We start from the raw sequence: 25,757 nt of genomic DNA, 5'->3' as shown, positions 1-25,757 counted from the left end.
CTCTGAAAAGAAAGAGTTGATATTAAACTTCTGCCATTCCAAATAGGATTTTGCAACAAAACAATAGGCTTGCATGCTTGGCTTTATATAGGAAAAGAGGATTTTCTAAATTACTTTAGGCCTGGACAACTTGGATCATAGAGTTTATTCTTTAAAGGTAGAGAAGATACCCCCTCCACCCATGAGGGAGTGGGAAGAAAATATGATGAGGGAAAAACTTGAGGCCTATCCCTTCTAGTCTGGTGGGATCTGGGATAGAGAAAGGAGACAGAGGGAGAGCAAGAAGGTCAGATACCAGGTTCTTATCCCTCCACCAATTCCAGCTTCTGGTTCAACCATCTGGTGTGGAGGAGTGGCTTTAGGAAACACAGAGAGGCATGGGAAAGTCCAAGAATATTTAGGTTCCTGGCATACTTCCCCTGGCACAGGGGCCAGGGGGAGTTTGCAAACCCTTGGGAGAAACTCTATATACAGGCAGTTCTAACACACCAGGGGTGATGGCATGAGGCTGGTGGCAGATGGCAGATGGTTGAGTAGAGCAGCTATTCTGAGCCCCATGGCCTATACACAGTGTGCAAGAGAGCCAGATGAGTCTTTGTGCCCTGGTTATGAGATGTGGAGGTGCTAAGAGTACCAGTGGACTGCAGAGCTCTGGGGTAAAAATTTGCCAAAGGCTGCAGAGCTGGGAATTTCTAAACCTGGGGCAAATTTTTGGGAGTATAGGCCTGAGGGATGGCAGCAGCACAGATTGCAAAAGACTAGATGGAGGTGGCTCCTCAGCCGCCACCAGGCCAGTGAGAAAACCAATCAGACCTAAGGACTCTGTTTCTCTCCACCATCATGAGAACCCAGCAAGGCCCCTCTTATATCCAGACATACTAGAGAAAAAAGAGGAGGGGCCAAACATGACATCATTTACAGAGAAGTTCATCATACCAAAGCTGGACACTATGCTAAGTGAAATAAACAAATCACAGAAATACAAATACTGCATGACTCCACTATCTAAAATAGTCAAATTCATAGAAGCAAAGAATAAAATGGTGGTTGTCAGGGGCTGGGGTGAGGCGGGAATGAGGAGTTGCTGATCAATAGGTATAAACTTTCAGTCATGCAAAATGAATAAGTTCTGGAGATCTGCTGTACAACATAGTGCCTACTGTATAATACACTTAAAAATCTGTCAAGAAGGTAGATCTCATATTAAGTGTTCTTACCACAACAATTTTAAAAAAAGAGTGAATGTTTATAAACACAAAGGAAAGTGCTTAAATTAGAAGAAACTGAAATACTAATGATTGGCAAATCAAAGTGTCTCCCAGAGGGGTGGAGGCCTGGGAAGATGAGAGCGACACTGGGGAATAGGGAACGACATTTTCCTGCATATCGAAGTGTAGGGTCATTCTGCTTCAATTCATACAGTAGTTCATTCTTTATTATATGTTGATCGGGAAGCCTCTTCAGCAAACCAAACATTCCAAATGAAAATCAAAAATTTTCAGTTGACGTCAGGGATAATAATTGGATTTTTCCATTTTATGAAGGTAATTTTCTAGAAAACTGATTTAATTACTCCTTTAGAACTTGCCATGAGATTTGATTCACAAAAAATTAGAACACCTTAAGTACCTCTTTTTATGAACTATATATCTCTGTTGGATTTTTTTCATGTTTGCTGGATGGTAAACTCCTGAAGGGAAGAGAATAAATTTTCTTTTCGTGAGCATGACACATTTTAGAGTGGTCACATGTGGATTTGGTGCAGAGTCCCCTTTATTAGCCAGGGGTACTATGGGTATATGTTTTAAAGAAAAGTGTAGTGATTGGGTTGAGTATTTGAATATCTGTGTAATTATTGTGCTGTAGCTTCATGACTTTCACAGAGTTTAAATTTCTGATTTTTCTTTGTCTTGAGACTTCAGGGCCCCAGACTGTTCCTTGAGGACACTTGGTCTTACAATTAGTTGGGATGTATTTTGCTGACCCCATTACTACTAACCTCTGCTGCTATTTGCTCAATCCACAGGTTCAGCTCTCTCTATTGTTTCTATTTCGTCCTTGTTGCCTCTTATTTCCCCCGTTTTGCTTCTTTTCTGGTACTTCTCAGTTTGATGCTTCTGGCACTAGGTTTTAATCATCTCATCTAGTTTACCTCAGGCCTCTTCCTTCACACTGGGCCTTCTGTCTTTTTAGTGTTTTCAGCATTTCTTGGCCATTTTGGCTACCAGTCACTGTCAAGCACTAATTCACTGCCAGGTTTGGGGCTGTTTCTGAACCCTGAGGCCATTAGACTGCCCATACATGGAAAACATAGGTATTATAATGCAAAAAAAAAAAAAAATCAAGATGATTAAACCGGAACATCTGTCAGATGAAGCTTAAGAGGAGAATTTTAAAAACCAAGAAAGTGTGGCTGCTAAGTGGTAATAGATACAGAATAATTTCCTTCTATTTAATTTATGTTTGGGATACAAATGAAGCAACTGGATTATCAGAATTGTGTTATTTTAAATGAATCTGGAAACAAGCATATATGCACTCTCTTGATAATCTAAGAAAATGGAAATAAATAAGATCCCTTTCTAACAAGAAAGGGATGTGCCTTTAGAAGGACACACCAGTGAGTAAAATGCCCATGAGCATTCCTATAACAATGACCTCTTTGAGCTGAAGAGGAGAGAGAGCTATGTAAATGCCAAGTTATTTTTATATTCTTGGTACTTAAGATGCTCCCAAAAGGTCAAGCATTAGCTAAAGAGAATAAAATCTTGAAACACAAATATTTTCAGCTTTTAACGGACCAGACCCATTCACTTGGAGGAAGCCTACCAGGGGTATCACAGATAAGGTGGATAAACAAGGTTACAAATTTTTACCAAAATATTAATATCTTGAATAGGTTTTAACACTTACAAATTGGTCCCAGGTGATTTGAATCCTAATCTATAAACAACTTTCTGTTCATTTGGCAGACCTGGGGATTGAATGGATTCATAAAAAATATCAAGCATCTTAAAGACAGGGACTGAGTTCTTCAAAACTCAGTTCTCAATTCATAGAAGGTATCCAATAAAATCTCATTGAATTGACTAGGTCAGAAAAGAGTGTAAGCCCATGGTGGAGAGCTGGACTATGAATTACAAAGAAATCTGACAACCAGTGAAATAGACTGTCATTTCATTGTTATCTTGATTGAATTTAATATAGGAAAGAATCTCTCTTGGACAGACTGGAATTGCCTAATTCAAATATTAATTTTAAATTATCACGTATAAGAAAAAGTAGCGTTATAGCCTCACAATAAACTCACGCTCAGTTCTCTTTTGGATTTCTTCTTAGACTCTTGATTGTAAAACCTATAAAAGGAATATTCTTGAGAAACTTTCTGAGTTTTTACAAATTGCTCTGTGGGAACTCAGACTTTCACTTGGAAGTACCCACTGTACATGTCACCAGCTACCAATGAGGTGGCAGAAATGGTGCTTCATCATCCTTTTCCAGCTGTTCAGGATCAAGTGTATACTTTGAACATAAAGCGAGTAAATTATATTAGTGTTGTGTCATGAGAAAGCCTAAAATAAATGCAGTGACCATCTTGGACCAAGGGGATAACACATATAGAAACAGAAATATAGGCTTCAAAATGATTGACTTACTCTTATTCCCAGTGCATCATCATCTGCAAGGTCAGTTTTCAGAGGGGGTGGCCACTCAGGAAAGTTGGTTAAAGGTAGTTGGAAAATTCAACTCTGTCCCTCCATGTATATCCCCATTTGGGTGTTAGAACAGCATAAACTTCATCACGAGAGGCAGATTACTTCAGTTTGTAATTTATCTCTTCCTGAAGTGTCCTTATAAAATTATAAATTTCTATGTACCCGAAGCCTAGCTTTAGGAGGTTTACTCAAAAAGAGGTTCAGACCTACAGTATCACTGACTCCATAGTAACTGATAAAGGTGGTATGTTTCAAGAGCAAACTCAAAATATGTATTTAAAATGGGCCTTTCACTCATTTATCACCCTCAAGCAGCAGGTAGAATGCAATTATGGTATAGACTCCTCAAAGAATAGATTCCTAATTAACAGGATGGTTTCCTATTCTATCAAAGGATATTTATCTCCTCAATAATTATCCTACTTGTGGTATTGCCTCCCCCTCTCATAACTCCATAGTTGACAGGTCCAAAGCAAGGACTAAAATGAGGAGTTTAGGCTACAGTTTGGTCAATCAGTTGGACGGACTTTCAGTATCAGTCAGCTTTCACTGGGTTAAGCTGTGGTAACAAACAACCCTGAATTCTCAGTGGCTCACAAAAACAAAGTTTTCTAATTTGCTCATATTATATGTTGGCTCTGGAACAGCTGTGATTTTGCTAGGCTCTGCTTGGCTCTGCTCCACATGTCTTTTTTATTCTGAGATCTAGGCCAAAGGAGAAGCTCCAATTTAGGCCATGCTATTCCTGAGGCAGAGAGAAAACAACTAAGCCAGAACCACATGAAGACTCTTAAAGCTCTGCTTGAATGTGGCCAAGCCTGAAGTCAATGGGGGAAGGGAGTACCCTCTTCCCCAGGAGGCCTTGCAAGTCACGTGCCCATGCGTAAGGACGCATAATACTCTTACAGGGAAAGCTGTATATAATTTGGAAGAATAATGCAATCTACAACAGCCCATCTTCTTGTTCTCTTCCTTCATCAAGTAAAATATACTCACTCAACACTTCTCCAAGGAAGACACTATAAAAGTTCTATTTAGTCACTGTATTGAACTCAAAGTCCATCATCTCATGAAAGTCATTCTATCAGGTCCAGATAAGGCTTTGCTTGATCTGAGGTTCTCTGAACTAAAAAGACAAGTTACTGCCCCTTCCCACCCCATACACCCAGGAAACAATAGTGGAATGGAAAAAGCATAACCACAATAAGTATGCCCATTCAGAATGGAGAAGAATGCAGGGGACAGACGGGGTCAGTAGTGCAGCAGGGCACACAGTAGTCACTGGCCTGTGGCGGTTAAGAAACATTCTATTGGACACTAAGAGCACCTTGCTACCCTGGTGGGAGGGAAAGTTTCTTGAATAGAAATTGGTTCTAGTCCCTGGAAGTAGTTTCCCAGCCAAATGTACTTCGTGGCCCTTGGTTCTACCCTCTGGGCAGTCCTTCTTTCCCATGATTGTCCTTGGCCACATATGCATATGGCTTTGGAGAATACACACTCCTTGGAACTGTAGCAGGTTCCTTCCTGCTTATCAAAGGCTGGGGGCCCAAAGGTCATTTCGTATCTCAAACCAACACAGTATCTATCTTAGGGTAATCACATATTCCAGTTTGCCCGGAAGCCCTGGTTTATGGCTGTTGTCTTGGTGCAATTAATAATTCCTCTTTCTTCCTTAAAATGTTGCAGTTTGGTTAATATATTATACAATTACTTTGCCTTTATCCTGTAAAATTTTCACAAAAACTCATCTAGCTTCTTATTCATTTCATGTCTAGCACCACTATGTGCCAATAACCACACATGCAGTTCTTTTTGAGGTGGGTCTGTCTCTCTAGATTAATTTATTGGATGTTGATCTTATCAGGCTTTTGTGAGAGAGCTATGCCCTTATTTACTTTTTCATGAACCGTTTTATTCATTTGAAGGGATTTATTGGGGGCCAACTCAATTTAGTCTTAGATCTTTGTACCAAGGCTGAGGTTTAATTGGCATTTTGGCTCAAAACTTTTTAACTTATACCAGTTGAAATTGAGAAATAGTCCCACTTTCCAGCCCTGCAAGTCCCAGAAGTTCTGGATTCTCTAGATTCCTTTCAATTCTGCTGGCAAAGCAGCCAGTTCTTTTCTGAGCTCATTTTTTTTTTTTTTTTTTGCAGTAACTCATCAAATGCAGCCAGTGGCTGCCAATTCATAATTCCAACATTCTGTTTTCCCAGTTTGTGTCTTAAGTCACAAGTTTGTTAGGGACATTATCTGCTTCCAAGTTTACTGCAAGAAACAGTTTTACCAAATATTTTGCCACTAAAAATGCCAACCTCTAGTTACAGTTTCCTTGACTCTCTGGCCCTAAAGTCAATATTATGTATTTTATGTTTTTTGCTGTTATTGTTATAGCAGCACCCCACTTCTTGGTACCAACTTCTGTATCAATCAGATTTCCTTAGGTTATGGTGTAACACACACAATTGATATATTTTAGTGGCTTGCAATAAAAAGGCTTCTCTCTCACTCTTGTTACATATTGTCTGCAATATGCCAGTAACACTGCTTAGCTCTGCTCCACATGTCTTATTTGACTCGGATCTGGGTTGAAGGAGTGGCCCTGATAAGGAACAAAAATATGAATGAACTCAGTTTGAACCTGTCTACTGTATGCCCCAGCTTAGGAGGTCAGCAAATACCCACTCAATCGCAGACTTACATTCTTGTGGCAGGAGAACAGAACTACTAAAGCTTCTGTTCAGATGTGGTATGTGTCACTTCTGATCACAGTTCATTGTTCAAAGCAAGTCACACGGCCAATCTGTGTGTGGTAGGGAGCACATACCTTCCCAGAGAGGCACTGCAAGTCACACAACACTGGGAGGGCATGGGAATTCGAAGGCGGGGCAGCAGATTATTGGGAAGAATAATACAATCTCCCACATCCTCACATATATATGGTCATACTCACCATGAAAATTTGTTAAAATAGAAATTAGGAATCATAACACTTTCTCTGTTAAAACAAAAAAGGATGAGATATAAAGTAGGTTTATTTTGGATTGGAACAAGTAATTCATGGTTCATTGGTAAAAGAACCATTAACTGTAACATACAATTCTAAAAAAAGAAGTCTTCATAGATTCATTGAAGAAAATAGTACAGAAACCTATGACTTTACATGCACTATCAAAATTAAAATAAAAAGAAAAATCTCTTTGATAATGCAGGAGGCAAGGTATTGAGAGCCCAGATCCTAAAGGGAGAATTTATGGCTGAAGGCCTAGTCAATACCGAATATGTACACTCATTAGTCAAGATTAAGTTCAGCTTCAGGTGACAAAAGCAAAGTAAGTTTCAAAAAAAACCCAGAAGTTTATTTTTCTCTCATGGATTCAAAATCTCCAGGAAAGTAGTTTGGGGCTGGTATGGGGATAAGACACTCAGGATCTTTCTGTTTAGTCTTCTGTCATCCTCAACATGCAGGCTTCACTTCAGGGCCAAGATGGCTCCTTGAGTTCCAGGCATCAGGCACAAACAATAGGCATGCTCTCTCACTTTAAAGACCCTTGCTGGAAGTGACGTATAACATTTCTGCTTAACATACTATTGACCAGAACTTAGTCACTTGGCTACACCTAGCAGAAAGAGAGGCTGTGTAATTTAGAGTTTATTCTGTGGCACTATATGTCCAGCTAAAAGTCCAAGATTAAATTACCAAGAAGTGAAAAACAAGAAAGGGCATAACCAGCAGTCAATGTAGTCAAATGGGAACATAGGAAATATCATTTAAACCCCAAATCATTTAAAGTTAAGCTTTTGGTTTATTTTTCATTCTGCAATATGATTTTTCTGTGTTGGTGGCAGCTGCTGTTCGAGGCTGACATTACAACTTCATGTTGCTAGAATTGTCCCAGCTGCCTGCAATATGGCCTTGGAATGCGGGACTGCTCCCTCTGGTGGGAGGCAACACAGCTTACATTACATTGGGTATCGTAGAAGCCCCTGTCTGAGACAGACTACATACTTACTGGCCTCCTAGACTAGGGTAGACAGCACATAGATATATCCATCTTCTTTAAGAAAAAAGGTGAGCTATCTAGGCATAAATTATGCCCCTTTACAACTGCATACTGGAAGACTCCTTGAGGACCAAGCTCAGATAGCTCAGAATCTCTTTAAAATTCATGCTGATGCTACAGCTGCTGTTGTGTGTGCTCTGATCCCAGGCCAAATGGTCCAGAAGCTTGAGTTTCATTCATTCCAACTGGAAACCAGGAAGGAATTTCAAGAAAAAAATAAAAACTTGATTCTGAGTTTAACCTCCTTATATTACCTGCTTGCTACAAATATTTTCTTATTCTCATCTCTTACACAACATAGCCTTTCAACGGAGCCATCTTTGCTCCATTCCCGGTATTTCACCTACCCTTAGGATCAAAGAATAATAAAAATTTCTTAAGTTAAACAACGCTTTATGAAACAGTAGGGAATAACCACTATAGAAATAAAATGCAATGAGACCACGATGCATTTCTGCAATATTAGGACTGGGGAGAAGATCCGCTCTTTTAATGTATAAAGAAGTAATGGGACGTAATGGGTACTTGTAAAATGAGCCAAATCCCAGGAAAACTGAAGCAGTTTTGAATTGATGGTATCATTTTTATGTTTAAATAGAGTGAGGACGTTGCAAACATTAATGTGAAGAAAGCAAAATGTAGTTCATAATTTGTATTGCTCATGCTATTTCTGACTAGTAATAACAGTCTACCGTCCAAATTGGCATTCAGCTGAGCACCAGAGGAGGATATGGTTTGTATTCTGGGATCACTTTGGAAGGGTAGGCATTTGTCATACAAAATGGACTCTCTCTGGATTAACTGTCCACAAAACTTTCTTAAATCGTGCGCAAACCAAAACTCAAGTTTTACACCGATTATGTTTGATTGTATTAGCCTTTAGGATGATAAAAAACTCCATTTAAAACTTGGTCATCCAGGGGCCAGCCCGGTGGCGCAAGTGGTTAAGTGCGCGTGCTCTGCTGCGGTGGCCCGGGGTTCGCTGGTTCGGATCCCGGGCGCGCACCGTCGCACCACTTGGCAAGCCATGCTGTGGCGGCGTCCCATATAAAGTGGAGGAAGATGGGCATGGATGTTAGCCCAGGGCCAGTCTTCCTCAGCAAAAAGAGGAGGATTGGCAGATGTTAGCTCAGGGCTGATCTTCCTCACAAAAACAAAAAACCAAAAATTTTGGTCATCCAAAAATAATTTGACCCTACTTCCCGTGCTATATGGACATTGTTAACTTCTGCTTGAGAAGGTGGAACTGTCCATTCCCAGCAAAGAGTAAGAGTAAGAAATTGAGCAACTAACAAGATCAAGAAAGCAGACTGCTTTCCAGCTTCTGATTCAGGGCTTGACTCGAGCTTCATTTTTGCTTTTTGAAGCCAATTTCCCAGGACTTTTTCCCCAGAACGTCAGAGAACTCTATAAATAAGTCTTAGTACAAAATATAGCAAAAATCAAAGGGTAGGGATTATTCATCACAATTCTGTTCCCTTTCATTTGTGTGTCTTCCTTCTCTAGATGATTTTAAGTTTGCCAAATATTTGACTAGATGGTAAGGAGTTGCTTAGTTATATACAATCTAGCAAAGCAATTTAGCACATCCAGACCCAAAGTGAAATTTCACACACACACGCACAAACACACAGACACACACACCAGTTTTAGTCCTGAGACGCCATCTCATCTAAACCTCTCATTGTCCAGGATAAGAAATGGAAACACAGAAAGTTGAAGAGATTTTCCCAAACTAAACATACCTTGTGGTAGGACCAGGTTTCAGAAACAGGTCTTGAACTCCCAGTGTTTTCATCCTACCGTTCCAGATCAGCAATATTTACCACTATTTGTACATGTTATAAAATATCTATAAATATCTCCCAACTTACACAGATTTTTAATAGATTTTAAAATATTTGCTTTTATATGTCTTTAAATTTACATTTTGAAATTTTTTTTTTTTTGTGAGGAAGATCAGCCCTGAGCTAACATCTGTTGCCAATCCTCTTCTTTTTGCTGAGGAAGACTGGCCCTGGGCTAACATCCATGCCCGTCTTCCTCCACTTTATATGGGACCACAACATGGCTTGACAAGCAGTGCGTCGGTGCGCGCCGGGGATCTGAACCCGGGCCACCAGCAGTGGAGCACGTGCACTTAACTGCTACGTAGTGGGGCTGGCCCCTTGAATATGTTTTTAAACTTAAAGATATAGAAATATAATAAAAGCAAGGAGATACACAGAGCAAGAGGAGAGGTGCGTTTTGTTGTAGTTTTCCATGGCTTCTGGGTCTCCAAGCACTGGGGTGGGGTGGGGTGGGGTGCTGGTGACTCTGCACAGGTGGGACATTGTCAGAGTTGAGCAAATAGGTGATTCCTCTGCATTTTTTACCAGAGGGTATAAAAAGGGACAATGCCTATGTATATTTGAATAACAGCCTTTCCAGCTTTCCAGTGTTCCAGCAAGTGGTTTCAGGAGAGTCAACCTGCTGACTCTTTTATTCAAGCAGTTCTGAAACTGAATTTGTACCTGGGTGTTCTTGAACAACTCTGCAGTTTTCTCACGTGCCAGAAAGTAATGCCCTTACAGGCCACCCCAGGACTCTGGTTCAATGGTTCAATACCTATTTATTTACATGTTTCTGACACTGAACTTGGTCTGAGGACCACAATAATACGCCCAAGTTCTTCGACGCCCAAGTTCTTGCTATACGTAAGGAGTATTGTTAAGAAGCAGAGGGAAAGATTCGTAAGCTAAATTATTCACCACGTGTGTTCACAGCTACTAGTCTTTCAGATGTAAGAGAAGGAAAAAGATTTTTCATGATCTTTTAATATCTGCATTATTCAGCAAATTTAGATGTCTTTTATAATTTTCCAATTTACAAACAAGCTGTATGTATATGCATATGTACATGTAACCTTATTTTTCTGTTCACATATGGAAATTTTATAGTTATATGCATGCATATTATGACTACTTCTATAGCTATAACATGAAATATATGGATAAGAAATTCTGAAGTCAGCCAAATAGCCGATTATCTCATTTCTCAGAAACATCTGAAAGCCTAGCATCAAGATCTATTTTTACGTGGATGTTTTATATAGACCCTGCCATGCTTTATTTTCCAGAAAGAGTTCAAATAACTAAAAGCAAGTTCCTACAGCCAAACTAAATATTTCTTACTTTTTATGACATATGGGAATATTTTTTATAGCTCTAACAAACTGGGCCATGTCCCAAACCTTAGGCTTCTCCCTCCTTATGGTGACAAATCAATATTTACCTTATACTGCTGGAGAGTTAGAGTTAATGTGGTTCAGTCATAATCTATGAATTTTCCAGGAAATGCCAGGATGTAGATGGAATACTGGTTAGTATTCAACATTTTAGAAATTCTACAGCAAGTTTTCATCTAGCTCCTGAAATTCTCAATTTCAAGCGTATTTTAGACAATGATCAGTAATCAAAATTTCAATTTGGCAAACATTTATTGAACCAGAGCAAAGCACACTGCTTGAAATTGAGGGTATAGTGATGAATAAAAAAATCCTTGCCCTCAAGGAGCTTTTAATCTAGCAGATGATGCAGAGGAGTATGTAATTAACTAAACCGCGAGTCAGTGCAGTAACCGACTTAAGCCGGTTCCCAAGGTAGCACAGAGGAAGGAGGGGTGACCTGTCGAGTTAGGAAAGGCTTCACGAAGGGAGTGGGGCATTTGTGCTGCTCCTTGAACAGGGTAAACAAACAAACATCCGGGTTGCCGGGACAGTCTTAGTTTTGGCTGTTATCCTGGCATAATTATAATAGCGCACTTTCACTCTCAAAGGTTTTCTTTGGACAATAAATTATATGATTGCACTAGTATGGAAGCGTACATAAGACAGTGACTGAGAGAAGAAGGAGGGAAAGAATTTCAGCTGGACCAAACAGCAGGACTAAAGGCACGGAGGAATAAATCCCAGGTATGTCTGGGGCAAACTGTGCATAAAATCTTTCTCCTGTATGTTCAAAAGAGGGCATTTCCCCCGCGCCCGCTTTTCTATTGCTGTTTGAACTGAAATGGGAGTATGTTCTATAAGAACTGTCGTGAACCTTCTATTTGCATATTTAACTTATTTTTCTTTTGAGGAATGTGCCTATTGTGCAGCACAGACCTTTTCCTATATTTATCCCTCATATTCCATTTTCATTTGATCAGACTTTTATTTCTGACAAGGAACTATTTTCACATCACAGAGAGGGAAATTAAAAAACAATCCATACATTTCATTATCTGCCTTCTAACCAGTTAACACTGAATTAGAACATACAAGTGCTTGCAGTTTGCCTTTGTAGTTTCTAAGAAATAAATGTTTAAAGAGAAAATGATCAAAATTAGAAAGATATTATTGCTGTCTTTATAACTCTTCAGGGGAAAAGGATGGAATATGCTGAAATAATAAAGAAAATCTTAACTAACTTGCATTGTTTCAGAACAATAGATTTACACTATTACTTTTTGTGTGATAAAGACAATTTCTGATAGAAATATTTCCCTGAGGTATTTTTTAACAGAAAGGTGCTAAATTTAGAACAAAGAAACAATGACTATTGTGATGCATATATATATGAAAAAATAATACAGCCGTCAATTAAGCAATTCCAACAAACACCGAAAAGACTATCTTCCTTATCGCATAAGAAAGCACAGTAGACTTGACATTCACGATTTGTTAATCCCCAAACACTTTTGTCTTAGCCTTTTAGGATCATTCCGAGAGCTGAAACTACTGATTCTACGTGTAAGTACCATGAGCATATAGAATACGGAACACACAAAGGTGTGAAAGACAGGAAAGGGCGATGGCTATGGACCATTTAAAGGAAAGATGAATGCAGGGATGGGGAGGGTCCAGCTCCGTCCTCTGCCCTCTTGTCACACTTGCTTCCCAATGGAGCTGCTTCAGAGAGCTGCCACTTCCAGACAGGAATTGAAGTCCATCCTGCTGCAAGCCCTTAGCTCCTTTCCCAGCCCAGTTTGGTATCAAGGTTTCCCCTGGCATGAAACTGGTACCCTATTCCACAGCTTTTCTCATGAGCAGCTGATATGAGGTCTACACATCTTTAAAGAGGGCTTTTAAAATTTTTGAAATTAGCTAAAATGTCAATAAACTTAGAAGGAACATTTATATTTGACAGAGTTATCTAATTACTCTGATTTTCCTGACTTTCTATGAGTATAACATAACAATAAACCCATTTGGAGATGCTGTTTTGATGAAATAACGTATCATCTTTTCCTCTTCTTAGGTCTTCACCTTCCCTTTCCTTGACTCTTGGACTAGTTTTCTAACTGACCTAGCTGCCTCTAGTCTCCGCCCACTTGGCCCCATTTCTGGTCTGCTCCCCAAAGCATCCTTCTAATACACGCCTTGATTATGCCCCTGTTTAAAGTGTTTTGATGGCTCCCAGTACTCCAGGATAAAGCTGTAGTTAGTCTGAAGCATGGCGTGCAAGGCTGTGCACAATGACCTTTCTAGCCTTACTGCCTTTCCCTCTCATACCTGATACCTTTGAAGAATGTCAGCCTGGTGAACCTGCCCTTTCTGTTAAGCCTCTCTGACTCTGACTTAGCCACACTCTCCTGTGTATACCACGGCGATGACTGGATACGCCTATGGGCCTGAGTGTTATTGGAGCTCTTGTTCATCTAAAGATCATCATTGTTGCTTGGCAGTTTGCCTGGTATGTGTGCTGAGTAAATTAAGAGAGGCAGCTGAATTAGTTCCCATTTGGCTAGAGCTTTCTTAAATCAAAACCAACAGTCCTAACAGGTTTTATTGGCTCCAAATGACAGCTGTATGTTTGAGGCCACATTTGGCCAGTCACATATGTCTATAGATGACAGGCAACATGAGGATGTATGTGCATAAGTGTACCAAAGCTGAAAATATATGAGATTCCTTCCAAAATCAGTTAGGTGAAATAAATTCAATTTCAAGAGATGAACACACAAATCACATTCATATAAATATGTTTTATTGCAGAGAAGTTATAATTATTTACATGCTGCAACACGTCACAACATAAATTTACCAAATATTTCATGGTGGGATGCTGTAGGTTTCAGATAATAGTTTCAGAAGAACCACAGATTAAGTGAAGAGACTTACAGCTTTAGTGACTCTACAACTCTCGGTTGCTAAATGCTAGAAGTCAAAAGGCAGTGTTTTTCACTCCTACCTGTCACCACTTGCATGCAGAAACCTAGGAAGCAAATACAAGAGAACTGTCGAGTTTCAAATCCATATCGCCACCAAAGTTTACAATGGGTTGAGTTATAATTCATGTCGTAAAGCATTGAATTCTTGCATAAAATATACAGTTCTATTAAGATTGGTATAAATCTACTTATTTATAAACCCTGGCTTAAAAACAAGGACACGATGCAGTCTGCACATGCATTGAGAAGGACAACCTAGCACATGTTTGTGACTTTAATAGTGTGTATGCACTTTCATCTTGTTGTCAATCTGGGAAAAAAACCTCAAGAATTGGAGATTTAAACTCCTCTTGGTGATAATTAATGGCATTGAAACGCTAGGAAAGACCCTAGGCACTCTCATTGATTTATGCTGGTGGAGAAAAATCTATGGACTGTAGAATGTCGCTAAGGTATAATTTGGCAAGTCTTCTTTAAGCCACATCTCTAGCAGGATCATCCTGAAGTGCAATAAAAAGTCATTGATGCTCGACTGCTTATTTCTCAAAAAGTGAATAAAGTGCTAATAGATCTCGGGCATAAACGAAACAAGTAGGTTGATCTGGAACCTCCAAACCAAATTCTCAAATGTACCTTAGAGTTGTATTCCAAGGTGACAAAGTAGATAGGCCTAGATCGGAAAGCAAGGGAAGAAGGCAATAAATGAAGGAAACACAAAAAAATAGAATTTCTATATCTCTTCAAACCTACCCCACCAACCTGAGTAATGCACAAAGCAAGCAATGGGTGAGGAAGATTTATGCACAGCTTTGCAAAATGGTGAAGTGCTCACTCCTGAATAAAAATCGTTGAGAAAATTTTGATGAGAAGGAAAAGTCCTAGTTTTTACCTTTCACTGAGAATAATATTCTCTAAGAACAGCCCTGTATCCACCTTCTGATTCCCTTTTCTCATGTTTTATCCTCTTAGCATGTTCTCCTTGCTGCTCATAAAATGAAAAACAGTTACTTAGGCTGGAAATGTCCTGGCCAAATAAGCCATTGATACTTCAGTGATTAGTGTGAGAGAAAGGGAAGTCTGGGTTCTATTTTTAAGTGATTCATCTTTAAATAAAATGAGACTAAGCTTTGGAATGGAATCTCTTTGCATGATCACATTACTAGGGCTAAGTCAGCAGCTTAGGATTTCCATGCCAAGAGATCAGTGTGGAATGCAATAAGTTTTATAAAACATGCTTTGGGGGCTGTTTTGCCTTGCAAATAAACCTTACATTTTTAATTTTGAGCTAGGTGGCTCACAACGGCAATCTGCAAGACTTGTAAACTTTCCAATGCTTGGGAGAATGAAGAGCCCACATCACCTTAAAGGCTTTGAATAAATCAGGTTATAAATCTCTTTGGGATTTGAGCCCAGCAAGTTCTACCCCTAGCTGAAGCAATGAACAAGAGTTTATGAGAATAAATAGTTTAAGGTAATTTAAAATATTATATATTCAGTATGCATAATAAAAATATATCCATACAATGATCTTGATGCTATTGTAATTTTTCTCTTTAAAAAAATAATCCCTTGAAAGTGCTCTCAGGAGCTCCCTTTCTGTCTTAGTTTTGAAAGGCAAATTCCCTGGGTCTGCAGTACTGCTATAATTCTCGTGTCATTCCTAGAGTCTTCCTTTTCCAACGGTAACAATAATGCACAGTATATTTTTTCTTACTCGTAGCTTCTTCCTTACGAAATGCTGCTAAGTATGAAATACTGAAAGAGTTAAAAGGGACAATTAATTGGAATGAAGGGGTTATCTATCTCTGACTTCAAACAATAGATAAGTTGTCCTTAACTTATTGAGACATATGACTAAGAAGGACCTCTTGATCTCCATTATTAATAAAGCTCTGAGTCCTAACAAGAAGTGCAAAACAAGAAACTCAACTGGTATAAAAAACCCTGATTAAGACAGTATAATAAACCATGATGTGAAATAATAGAGTCAAATCCAAATTCACAATATATAAACCACAGCCAAAACAAAAAGATTTTATCATAACACTTATGGCTTCCCAAACCAGAGAAAGCTTTACTATACTTTGGGAATCAACTAAAGGTGATAGATAGCAGGTATTCTGTAAGTTGCAATAACAATTGAGTAGCTGCAGATTGCATAAACGTGTGTTGTGTCACATAATATCAAAGTTATTTGCAAAAATTATACAATCTGGAATGCTTGAATATGAGACACAACAATATACTGAAACATACATGTATAAGAAAATTAGAGCAATCATTAATATAAAAGGTATTTTGGGGGTGCGTTAAGTTAGCAGTGCTATCATGGTTAAATAGGTAGAGTAAGTTCTTCTTGGTCAGCTACTTAGAATTGGGGTCACATATGTCTATACCTTCTTCTTTGCAAAATCTCATACCTCTTCTGTGTCTTCTGGTTTGCCTTGCTTAGGATCTTCAAAGTCCCATGGGTAAATATTGGTCAGGGGCAGACATTGAGGGCTACTTCCCCTAAAACATGCTGAAATGTACGGATTTTGCTAATGTTACCAGGGGAGAGACTTTTTGGCCAGTCTACTCTACTCCATTGATGTTGTTCTGCTTCCTAAGTCGTCTTCTGCTCATTCCTTTCATATTTCCCTTGATTGATAAATACTCCTTGGGAATTTTTAATCCTTCTATCTTCTGTCTTATATAAAATTTGGGGTTTCTTCCTTCTTTTCTTTCTGGGGATGCTACACTTTAAAAGTATCCCAGACCTCTCATTTCCGAGGCCCCACTATCTTATTTGCACTTAAAGCAGAAGAGGCAGGGAAAGCTACACTTCTTTCAGCATTTGGTTGATCTGGGGTCTCAAATTCCCAAGGACACACCTCAGCTCGCGACGTTAAAGGTTGCTGAAAGTTATTACTTGAGTTATAGGAGCCAAGCACATTTTCCTCAGAGGAAGATGTCTTTTTTTCCTGGTCTCCTATATGGTTGAGATTTTCATTCTCTACTTTTGATGCTACAACTTTGGGGGGCAGTTCTTCAAATTGCCCAGCACGCACATTGGCTGCATAATGCTGACCACCATTCCCATCTTTAGCTCTCCCTGGGGGAACCTGAGTCTTGGAAATTAAATGCTTCTCATCTTCAAAAAGGGACTGACCTTGGCTCTCCCAAGGGCATACCTCGGCCTTGTCTATGCTCTTCTGATTGGATTGCTGACACAGTTCAGCTGCCTTAGGCTTGGCATGAGATTTCTCCTTTAAGGAAAAAGTTGGGTTTTTCTCCATTTCAGAAGCTGCAATAGATACATGTTTTTGAATTTTTGATTCTGAAGGCACAGGACCAGGGGTCAGGTCATAAATCTCCCAAGGGCACACTTCCCCTATGTCAAAGTTGTCCTTCTCCTGGGTTGCGCCTGGGCTCATGTCAGAATTGGCAGTAAGGGGGTTGACCCTTTGTTGCTTCATAATCCCAGATTTCTGAGGTTTTCTTGGCTCCTCCAAATGATTGGAATTTTGGGGGGTGGAATCTTTAGTCTCTGCATTATCTGAATTTGAGTATTTTCTGTTTGTCTCTTTCTCTTTTGGCAGAGGTTTTTGGGATTTGGCATGTTCTTCCATGCCTGATGTTTGGGTTTTCCCAGCTAATCCAAGAGTCTTCTCCTTGGCACTTGCTATGACACTGAGAGATTTTTGTAACATGGATGTTCGTGGGTGCCCAGGCTTCTTCTCCGAGCTGAGATTGTGAGCACTTGCTGACTTACACACCAAAGGCACAGACTCCATGGACTCGGCCTCGCTGTTTTCTTTCAGTTTCTGTGTTAGTTTTTTACCGGACAGAGACTCCAGTGTGGAATTCTCTGTAGCCTCCTCTTCTTGGCTTTCTGTTGGTAAGCTGTTAGATTCTTCCGTTTGCTCTCTCACATGATCATAAGTGCTGTGGGATTTCTTTAGTGAGAAGACTCGGTTTTTCAGGGATTCCTCCTTGGGTTTCCCAGTGTTACCCGAAGACTCCTGCGGGTTCTTCTTGATGAGGGCAGTGCTTTTGGCCGTGCCATGGTCTGTGACCTCCTTGTCCTCTTTGGAACACTGCCTGCTGACTGTCTCTGGGATCTCGGTTATACGCCTCATGATTGAACGGCCTAAGCCCTTCTTGGAGCACCGCTTTTTCTGGAGATGGGGGTTATTTGTGATCATCTTCTTCCTTTTATATATTTCCAGCTGGGCATAGAGTTTCTTCAGCTCATCCTGCCAGAACAAGAGCAAATTCAAAGAGATATAGAACTTAGTGTTTCAGCCAGATAACATTACTTAAGGTAATCTGAATTCAATAAGCTTGAGGTCGTTAGGGAAACTGTTCTACGTCCCTTCCTAACATCTCTACTCATTAACTTTCTCCTTATTCTTACTTTCTGATTACTTTGCATTTTGTTTCACATAGAGTTCGAACTTTAAGATATGAACACATGCATTCTACCCTTGCTTTATGAAGCAAGCACTTTGAACTTGCGAGTTGTGTGGACCAGACTGAGCCTGGACCATAACAAAACATAGTATATCGTCTACTGATAAACCATATTCCTGGAATAATATTGGAAGTATCATGTAGCCATTGATAAAGTTACACCCAATGTTAGATTAGGTTTAGAGGACAATAGACCATCAAATACTAAAAGCATCTTCTTCCTCCAACTTCTGATATATTGTCACAGATTATTTTAAATAATTCACACTCTCTGCTCACAGACCTATCCTACCTTTCCATCAGCAAAATATCATAAACCATATTATGGAACATGTATAACCAGTTCGTCATTAGGACTGCCAATAAGTCAATCGAGACTATTAAGATGGGCCTGTGCATTCTAATTTATACAATGATTATACATTTTAGAACTGGATTAACTCTGCATTTGATGTCTTCAATTCTTACACAAATACTCATTCTCTCTCTAACACTCATATGCGCATGCATGAGCACACATATACACCAACTTACACATGCTTGCCTACATAAATGGGCCTCATCTGAAATAGGAAAGAAGAAATACTGGTATTACCCGAATGTCCTCTGGATCCAAGCTGTGCTCACTCCAGGCTGAATTGATACTGCTGTTCAGGTAGGATCCAGATCGGCCCATGTCTAGCTCATCTTCATATGCTTCTGTAGCAATGTCATCTCGTGGGTTATTGCTTGAATGTGAAAACTGTAATAGATATTCAATATGAGCTGTAGACATTAACCCCCTGTAAGACATAACATAATTTTCTAAAGGTTCTAATGTTAATATCATTTCTTCAGCTTAGATGAATTCATTCACTGATCTCTTTATAAAAGATGTACTGCTATATTTGTGTTTTGCTTTCCATGTTACATGCTAGAGCTCTTAGTGAGGCAATATTAGCACCTGGTTCCCTCTTTGACTCCTATTTTCATCCTTGTCTTTTCCAAAGTCTACCAGTGTTAACTCACATTACTCCTCTTCCATGATATTTGCATTTTGAAAATAAAAATAAGTAGAAGAATCCAAAGAAGGTTTTCAAAGAGCAGCAATTTAGACCCACTGGCAGCTGGATGGGAATATTTGTTTGTGTGGTGGGGTCTACCTTGTGTTTGTCATTTGGCTTCACATCGGGAAGGAAGGCTATATTTCATCTATGGGCACAACTGGTCCTGATCACAGGAATGTGACTTTCAGTCTACTACACATAGCTTCAAAGAAGCTACTTTCAAGACTCAGGGGACAGGAATCTGAATTCCAACCTCAACTGTGTTGACAAGGAGATCTTAAACAAGTCACGGAACCTCTCTGGAGCACAGTGACCTCTCCGCCTAAAGAGCTCTGGGCTAGATGGTATCTAAGTTTAAAATTCAAAAATTCACAGAAATTACAGAATTTTTTCTAAAGCTCATTATTCTCAAGCTCTGCTTTCATCATATTTTGACATATTTTTCTTCCTTTCTGTGATCTTTTGATATTTTTCAGTTTCAGGTACTTTTGCCATCTCGATTCTTCCTCAAATGGAGAAGTGAGGAAGAGCGAATTGGGTAAATGATGGAAAGCAGGGAGAATCAAAAAAATCCAGCCACACTTTACACAATACATAAAGCAAGTGATTGTCCTATGAAAATTGAGAGAACATGGGTTCTCTTCTCCCAGCTTGTCATGAGGTCAAATAGTCCTTTAAAGAAATTAACAGATCACCCTTTAATGATACAGAAATATTTTTATGTCAATGTTTCTTAAAATATTCAGGTAGACAGGTGAACATAAATATGAGATGACATGTGAAACAGCAATTCTCTATTTAAGCAATAATGAATGTTTTGCAATTGGGACTGGCTGAGAAACCACAGAAACTGACAAATCTTTCTTTCACTCTTCTACTTAAGATTGTGGTTCGCACACGTGCCATGAACTTAAGCCCCGAGAGATGAATAAAGTATAAAGTCCGTATCCTCCACAATCTCACATGCTACCATTAGACCACCTGGAGGTTATGTATAAGAATGGAATTATTTTTCTTGAACAAAGTCTTAGAGACGATCATGAGTTTACGAAACAGTTACTTGTCAGATATTGTCCATTTCCTGCTTTATTATTTTTCCTTAGCACTTATCTCTATCTTAAATACTATTTTAAATCTTTATCCTTATCTTTTCTGTTTCCCCCTCCTCTTCTCCAGAATATAAGTACCATGAAAGCACAGATTTTTATCTGTTTATGACTCTTATTCCAGGATATAAAACAATGCTTAGCAAAGACCCTCAATAATTTTTAAAAATTATCCATTAAGATATAATTCACATAATATAAAACTCTCAATTTTAAATTGTACAATTCAGTGATTTTAGTATATTCAAAAGATTGTACAACCACCACCACTATCTAATTCCAGAATGTTTTCATTACCCCAAAAGGAAACCTTGAACTCAGTAAGCAGTCACTTCCATTTCCCCTTCTTCCCAGCTCATGGCAGCCACTAACCTACTTTCTGTCTCAACAGAGTTGCGTATTCTGGACATTTCCCACAAATGGAATTGTAACATATGTGGCCTTTTTTGTCTGGCTTCTTTCATTTGGCATGATGTTTTCAAGGTTTGTATAAGTTGTAGCATATATCAATGCTTCATTCCTTTTTATTGATAAATAATATCCCATTGTGTGGATATACCACATTTTGTTTATATGTTTATCAGTTGATGGACATGTAGATTGTTTCCACTTTTTGGCTATTATGAGCAGTGCTGCTGTGAACATTCACATACAAATTTTTGTATGGACATATGTTTTCAATTCTCTTTGAAGCTCAATAACAATTTATTGAATGAGTAAATAAACAGTCTGAGTAACGTCCATCTAATACAAGTGTTATCATGCTACGCAAAGTATAAAATGGTTGAGATAAATTGCAGTAACAGATTAATCCATAAAAACTGTGGCTATTTGGTATAATTCAACTAAGGAAGAAAACAGGCATTTTACTCTGTTTACAATTGTCTGGCCTTTTCAATTAGGCTGAATTTCAATGTTTTGGTTAACTGTGAGAGTTGAGGTAAAGCCTGGAGTAAAAGATAGGAAATCACAATTCTTGTTTTAGCTGTGCTAATGTTATATTGTGTGGCACGGGTAAAGATATATAAGGTTTGGGGCCGGCTCGGTGGCGCAAGCAGTTGGGTATGCGCACTTCGCTGTGGCGGCCCGGGGTTTGCCGGTTCGGATCCCGGGCGTGCACCAACGCACCGCTTGTCAAGCCATGCTGTGGCGGCATCCCATATAAAGTAGAGGAAGATGGGCACGGATGTTAGCTCAGAGCCAGTCTTCCTCAGAAAAAAGAGGAGGATTGGCATCAGATGTTAGCTCAGGGCTGATCTTCCTTGCACACACACACAAAAAGATATATAAGGTTCTAATATGTTGTTTTTTTACGCGTCAAAAAGGAAAATAATGGTAATGCTGTAATTTGTACAATATGGAAAAATATCATGTTATTTCATTCCAACAGCCTTATTGCTATCATGTCATTGATGAGGAAATTGAAACTCAGAGACATGAGAAGTGTTGGCTAATGTTTTATTACACAGCTGGTCTGGGGTGGAGCACATGTTCAGATTCCCGGGATTCCGAGTCCTGGCCCATTTACCCCCATTTCATTATGCTACCTAGATAAGTCTTTGTCAGAATCTATCATTATTAAGCAAGAGCCTTCTATACTCAATATTATAATTATTTCTATTTATATAAAAATTCTCTGAAGGTTTAGAACATAATACTTTCTTGACTATGAATCTAAACAATAAGATTCTTAGAACAGGATAATATCTCTTTAAAAATGATCTTGATGTTATAGCTAAAATGAAAGCCGCTTCAAACCCATAATAATTAAAATATAGCTCGATATCAAAATATTGGGAAAAGGAATGAAACAGATGATGGATTTTGTACAAGTTAAAGCATTTAAAAATTATGTGAGATGTTTAATAAATCCCCAAAGAAAAGACACACCTAGTTTCCTGAGGAAGGAGCTTTAAAAACATTCTAGAGTGTCAAGCAAACCTCCACGTCTCCCTTTGCATGTACTGCCAGATACTTTTAAAAGGAGAAACAACTCCACACTCATTTAAACTGATTGTCTTGCAAGAGGAAAAGAAGTGTTGGAGGAATACCTTTGGAATCAAAAGCAACCCAATGGTGACTGTCACAGTCAAATGAGTATGTGCAAAATACAGCATCAACATCCAGTCCGACTGAAGTCTCGAGGCAAGAACAAATCTGAAATGAGAATTCTCCAAGTTAGCAATCTGACAAGATCTCCACTTAAAACACTAGGATACCTGGAAACTCTTTCCTCAACGTATTAAAAAAAGAAAGAGAAAGAAAGAAATTGTATTGCTGTTTCTATGACATATATTTTCATCACAGAAGAATAGGGGTCTAAATAACCCTAATTGAATGCATAAGATACGAACTCTTTATTATCTGTTATTTTAAATTATCAACGATAAGAAAGGCAGTATATACATATACAATGTGTATTTCTTCAGATTATTATTTTGTAGGTAAGTTGAATCTGCCAAGCAAAAGCAGTGAACACGCAAATTCAAAAGAAGAGTAGGTCTCAAACTGGTGGTTTTGGGCAAATTTCGGTTATAAGACACATCCAAATAACTCTTGATTGTAAGGTTCCTCATTTAAAAATATTAATCAGAATTAAGGGAAAAAACAGTGGGTAATTATCTGTCTTCGTGAATGATCTCAGAGGTTTAAATGATAAACAATGTAATGGGTAACATGAATATACTAATGGTTTGTAAAATGTATCTTTAAAATAAAAATTTTAGTTGTTATAAAGCATCAACTTGTTTTAAAATAATTTAAAATATAATATTTAAAAGCTTATCTTATTGAGGAATTTATAAAGTTGTGTTCCAGGATAGTTCTGCAGGAAACATGTGTAGGAAAAATTCAGTGCTGATATCTACTCTGGTAATTTTGGAATATTTTCATAAGTCAATAGGTACATATACAAACTACAACTCATGTTTTAAGGACTCGTCCTTATGCAGAAACCAGCTATTGCTTTTTATTAAGGTCATTTTGCAATCAAATCCTTCTTTTAATTTTTTCCCATCCATTGTTTATCCATGAAAACTAAATATGAGATTTTATTGCTTTTGGAACTAGAGAATTAGCATTTTGTTTCAATGATATACATCCTCAAGTTTGAAAAGCTAACATCCTAAGAAAACGCTCATGATAAAATCATGAAACAAACATATACGCATCTAAAAACATAAGGAACTAATTTTTATATCTGCATTATATCATATTCATGACAAATTTACTAAGTAAATTAATATTATTAATATTTAAAACGAAATTGCCATCAAATGAATTTCTTCCTCATTTTCATTTCCACCCTGCACCCCTGCCCCAAAATAAAACCATCAAGCTAAAACGGAAGCTCAAGAGTTATCCAAAATAGAGAGATAGTTTCCTCTGTGTCTGAAGACATGAAAAAAAAAAAAAGACTCATAACATACACAGAAATGCAGAATGCTCATGATCATTCACATATAATCAAAAAGGATTTTCTGGATTATCATCTTCTCTAACTCCTTGTGAGAAAAGTGGCCTTATATTTGCCTTGACTATGACTGAATATTCATTTTGTTTAGGGATGAGATACTTTTGACATAGGCTGTGCTGGGTCAGGTGAGATTTTTTTAAGCATTGAAATAGGATCATCATACTCAGTAACAAGTTACAGTGTCTGAGGCATAGTATTGAGGCATAGAAGAATATAAGACACGCCCTGGGAAAATAATACAATCCCACTCTGCTGGGGCCATTGCCAGTACGGAAGCAGACAGTTACATCAAAGGAGATGGATTTATGGTCTAAAAGCTTCCTCATGTACTGCGAATTCCTATCTCAAGTACCAATACAAGTGAACTTTAAACTAGCCTGACAATATCTGGAAGGAAGAATCATTACACATATTTCAAATTAAAAAAACGTAAATCTTCCAAAAAATAATTGTGAAGTATACTGACATCAATTATCCTTAAATTAATCAGTTTTTAATTACTGCCAGGTCTTTGAGGTTGGAGTTCTGCCTAGAAATATCTTAAGAAAAACTGGGTTTTGCAGTAGTTTTAAAGTTTCATTTTTTTAAAAGAGTATTTCAACTTAAAAAAATAGGTCTAAAAGTCAGGGGCATAGAAATATCTGAAAATTGAAGTTAAGAATAAAAGTAAACTTTTTAAAAAAAGTCTTGCACTTTCCCAAAGCTTTCCTTAATGCTTAGTACTAAAAATAAGTAAAGGATTAGAACAGACTGGGCAAAAGCCTTCTGCATTATTTACCCTTCTAGACTTATTCTTTTAAATTTATTTTTGTTCGATCTGACAATTTGGTAAGAATGAAAGTAATTCTGTATATAACATGTAGTCATAATTTTTTATGTATATATAATTTTATATTTTAAGCAGATAAGAAAGAGTACATATGCCCGACTGATAGAGACTATCTTTGCTGATGTTGGAAGCCTTAACATGATTTCATTCCAGGAAAAAGTTACCAAGATGGATCCAGCTGATTTAAATTATTATGTCATTGCTTCTTATTCGTGGACTTTATCAATATTGGAACCAAGCATATATGAATTCAGTCCACGTGTAAATAAGAAATTGTGCATACTTGATTTAACTATTACTGCCTATTACTTGCTCCCTACTCATCCCCAGTAAATCTGTAGATTTACTGCATTAAACTATAATTCCATCCTTGGTCTTTTATGGCCACACAAATCAAATATCCAAGAGAGAGTAGCTAATACATACTATGACTCTTTGCAGTCAATATGCCACAATCTTATTGAGTCTGGTCTATGCAGAAAGGTAAGTCAAATTTGGAACTTAAAATATAGGGCTTCCTATTCAGCTTTGTTTAGGCTTGCTTAAAAAAATACCAAAGCCTACCAAGGCTGATCACTCTGCTACCGTTGAAAGTCCTCCCTGTTCAAAACTGATAGGGGACCTCACAGTTGCCTGGAAGAAAAGTGATCTTGTGAGGATGGTATGTCTACTCAACAGCAAATCTACTAAGTTCAACGTGAAGAATTCAATAAGAGCTTGTGTCTCTATGAACCCAGCTCGTAGTTTCTATGATTCTTCTGGCTGGACTGACAGGTTGTTTGGGACTCTGCAGGAAAGACTTAACCACAGTAAGAAAGCTGTTTTCAACAAGTATTTAACATATGTTTCCTATCTCCTTGGCCCACTATTAAAAC

At 38.3% G+C, this 25,757-nt stretch overlaps 1 protein-coding gene across 1 annotated transcript in view; it reads right to left on the bottom strand.

Moving 5' to 3' along the window:
- Positions 1-13,776: 13,776 nt before the first annotated feature.
- The window catches only part of GPR158 (G protein-coupled receptor 158), a 373,712-nt gene continuing 361,731 nt past the window's right edge, over positions 13,777-25,757 (bottom strand). The window contains exons 10-12 of the mRNA XM_058532588.1: positions 22,630-22,735; positions 19,022-19,168; positions 13,777-18,209 (exon numbers count right to left, since the gene is read on the bottom strand). Coding sequence (XP_058388571.1) covers positions 16,734-18,209; positions 19,022-19,168; positions 22,630-22,735 — 1,729 coding nt within the window. The 3' untranslated portion in view covers positions 13,777-16,733. The remainder of the gene's footprint in view (positions 18,210-19,021; positions 19,169-22,629; positions 22,736-25,757) is intronic.

This window comes from Diceros bicornis, chromosome 36 (genome assembly GCF_020826845.1).
Source record: "Diceros bicornis minor isolate mBicDic1 chromosome 36, mDicBic1.mat.cur, whole genome shotgun sequence".
Classification (NCBI taxonomy): Eukaryota; Metazoa; Chordata; class Mammalia; order Perissodactyla; family Rhinocerotidae; genus Diceros; species Diceros bicornis.
Note: the sequence above shows the minus strand (reverse complement) of the source record. Positions and strands in the feature narration are given on the sequence as shown.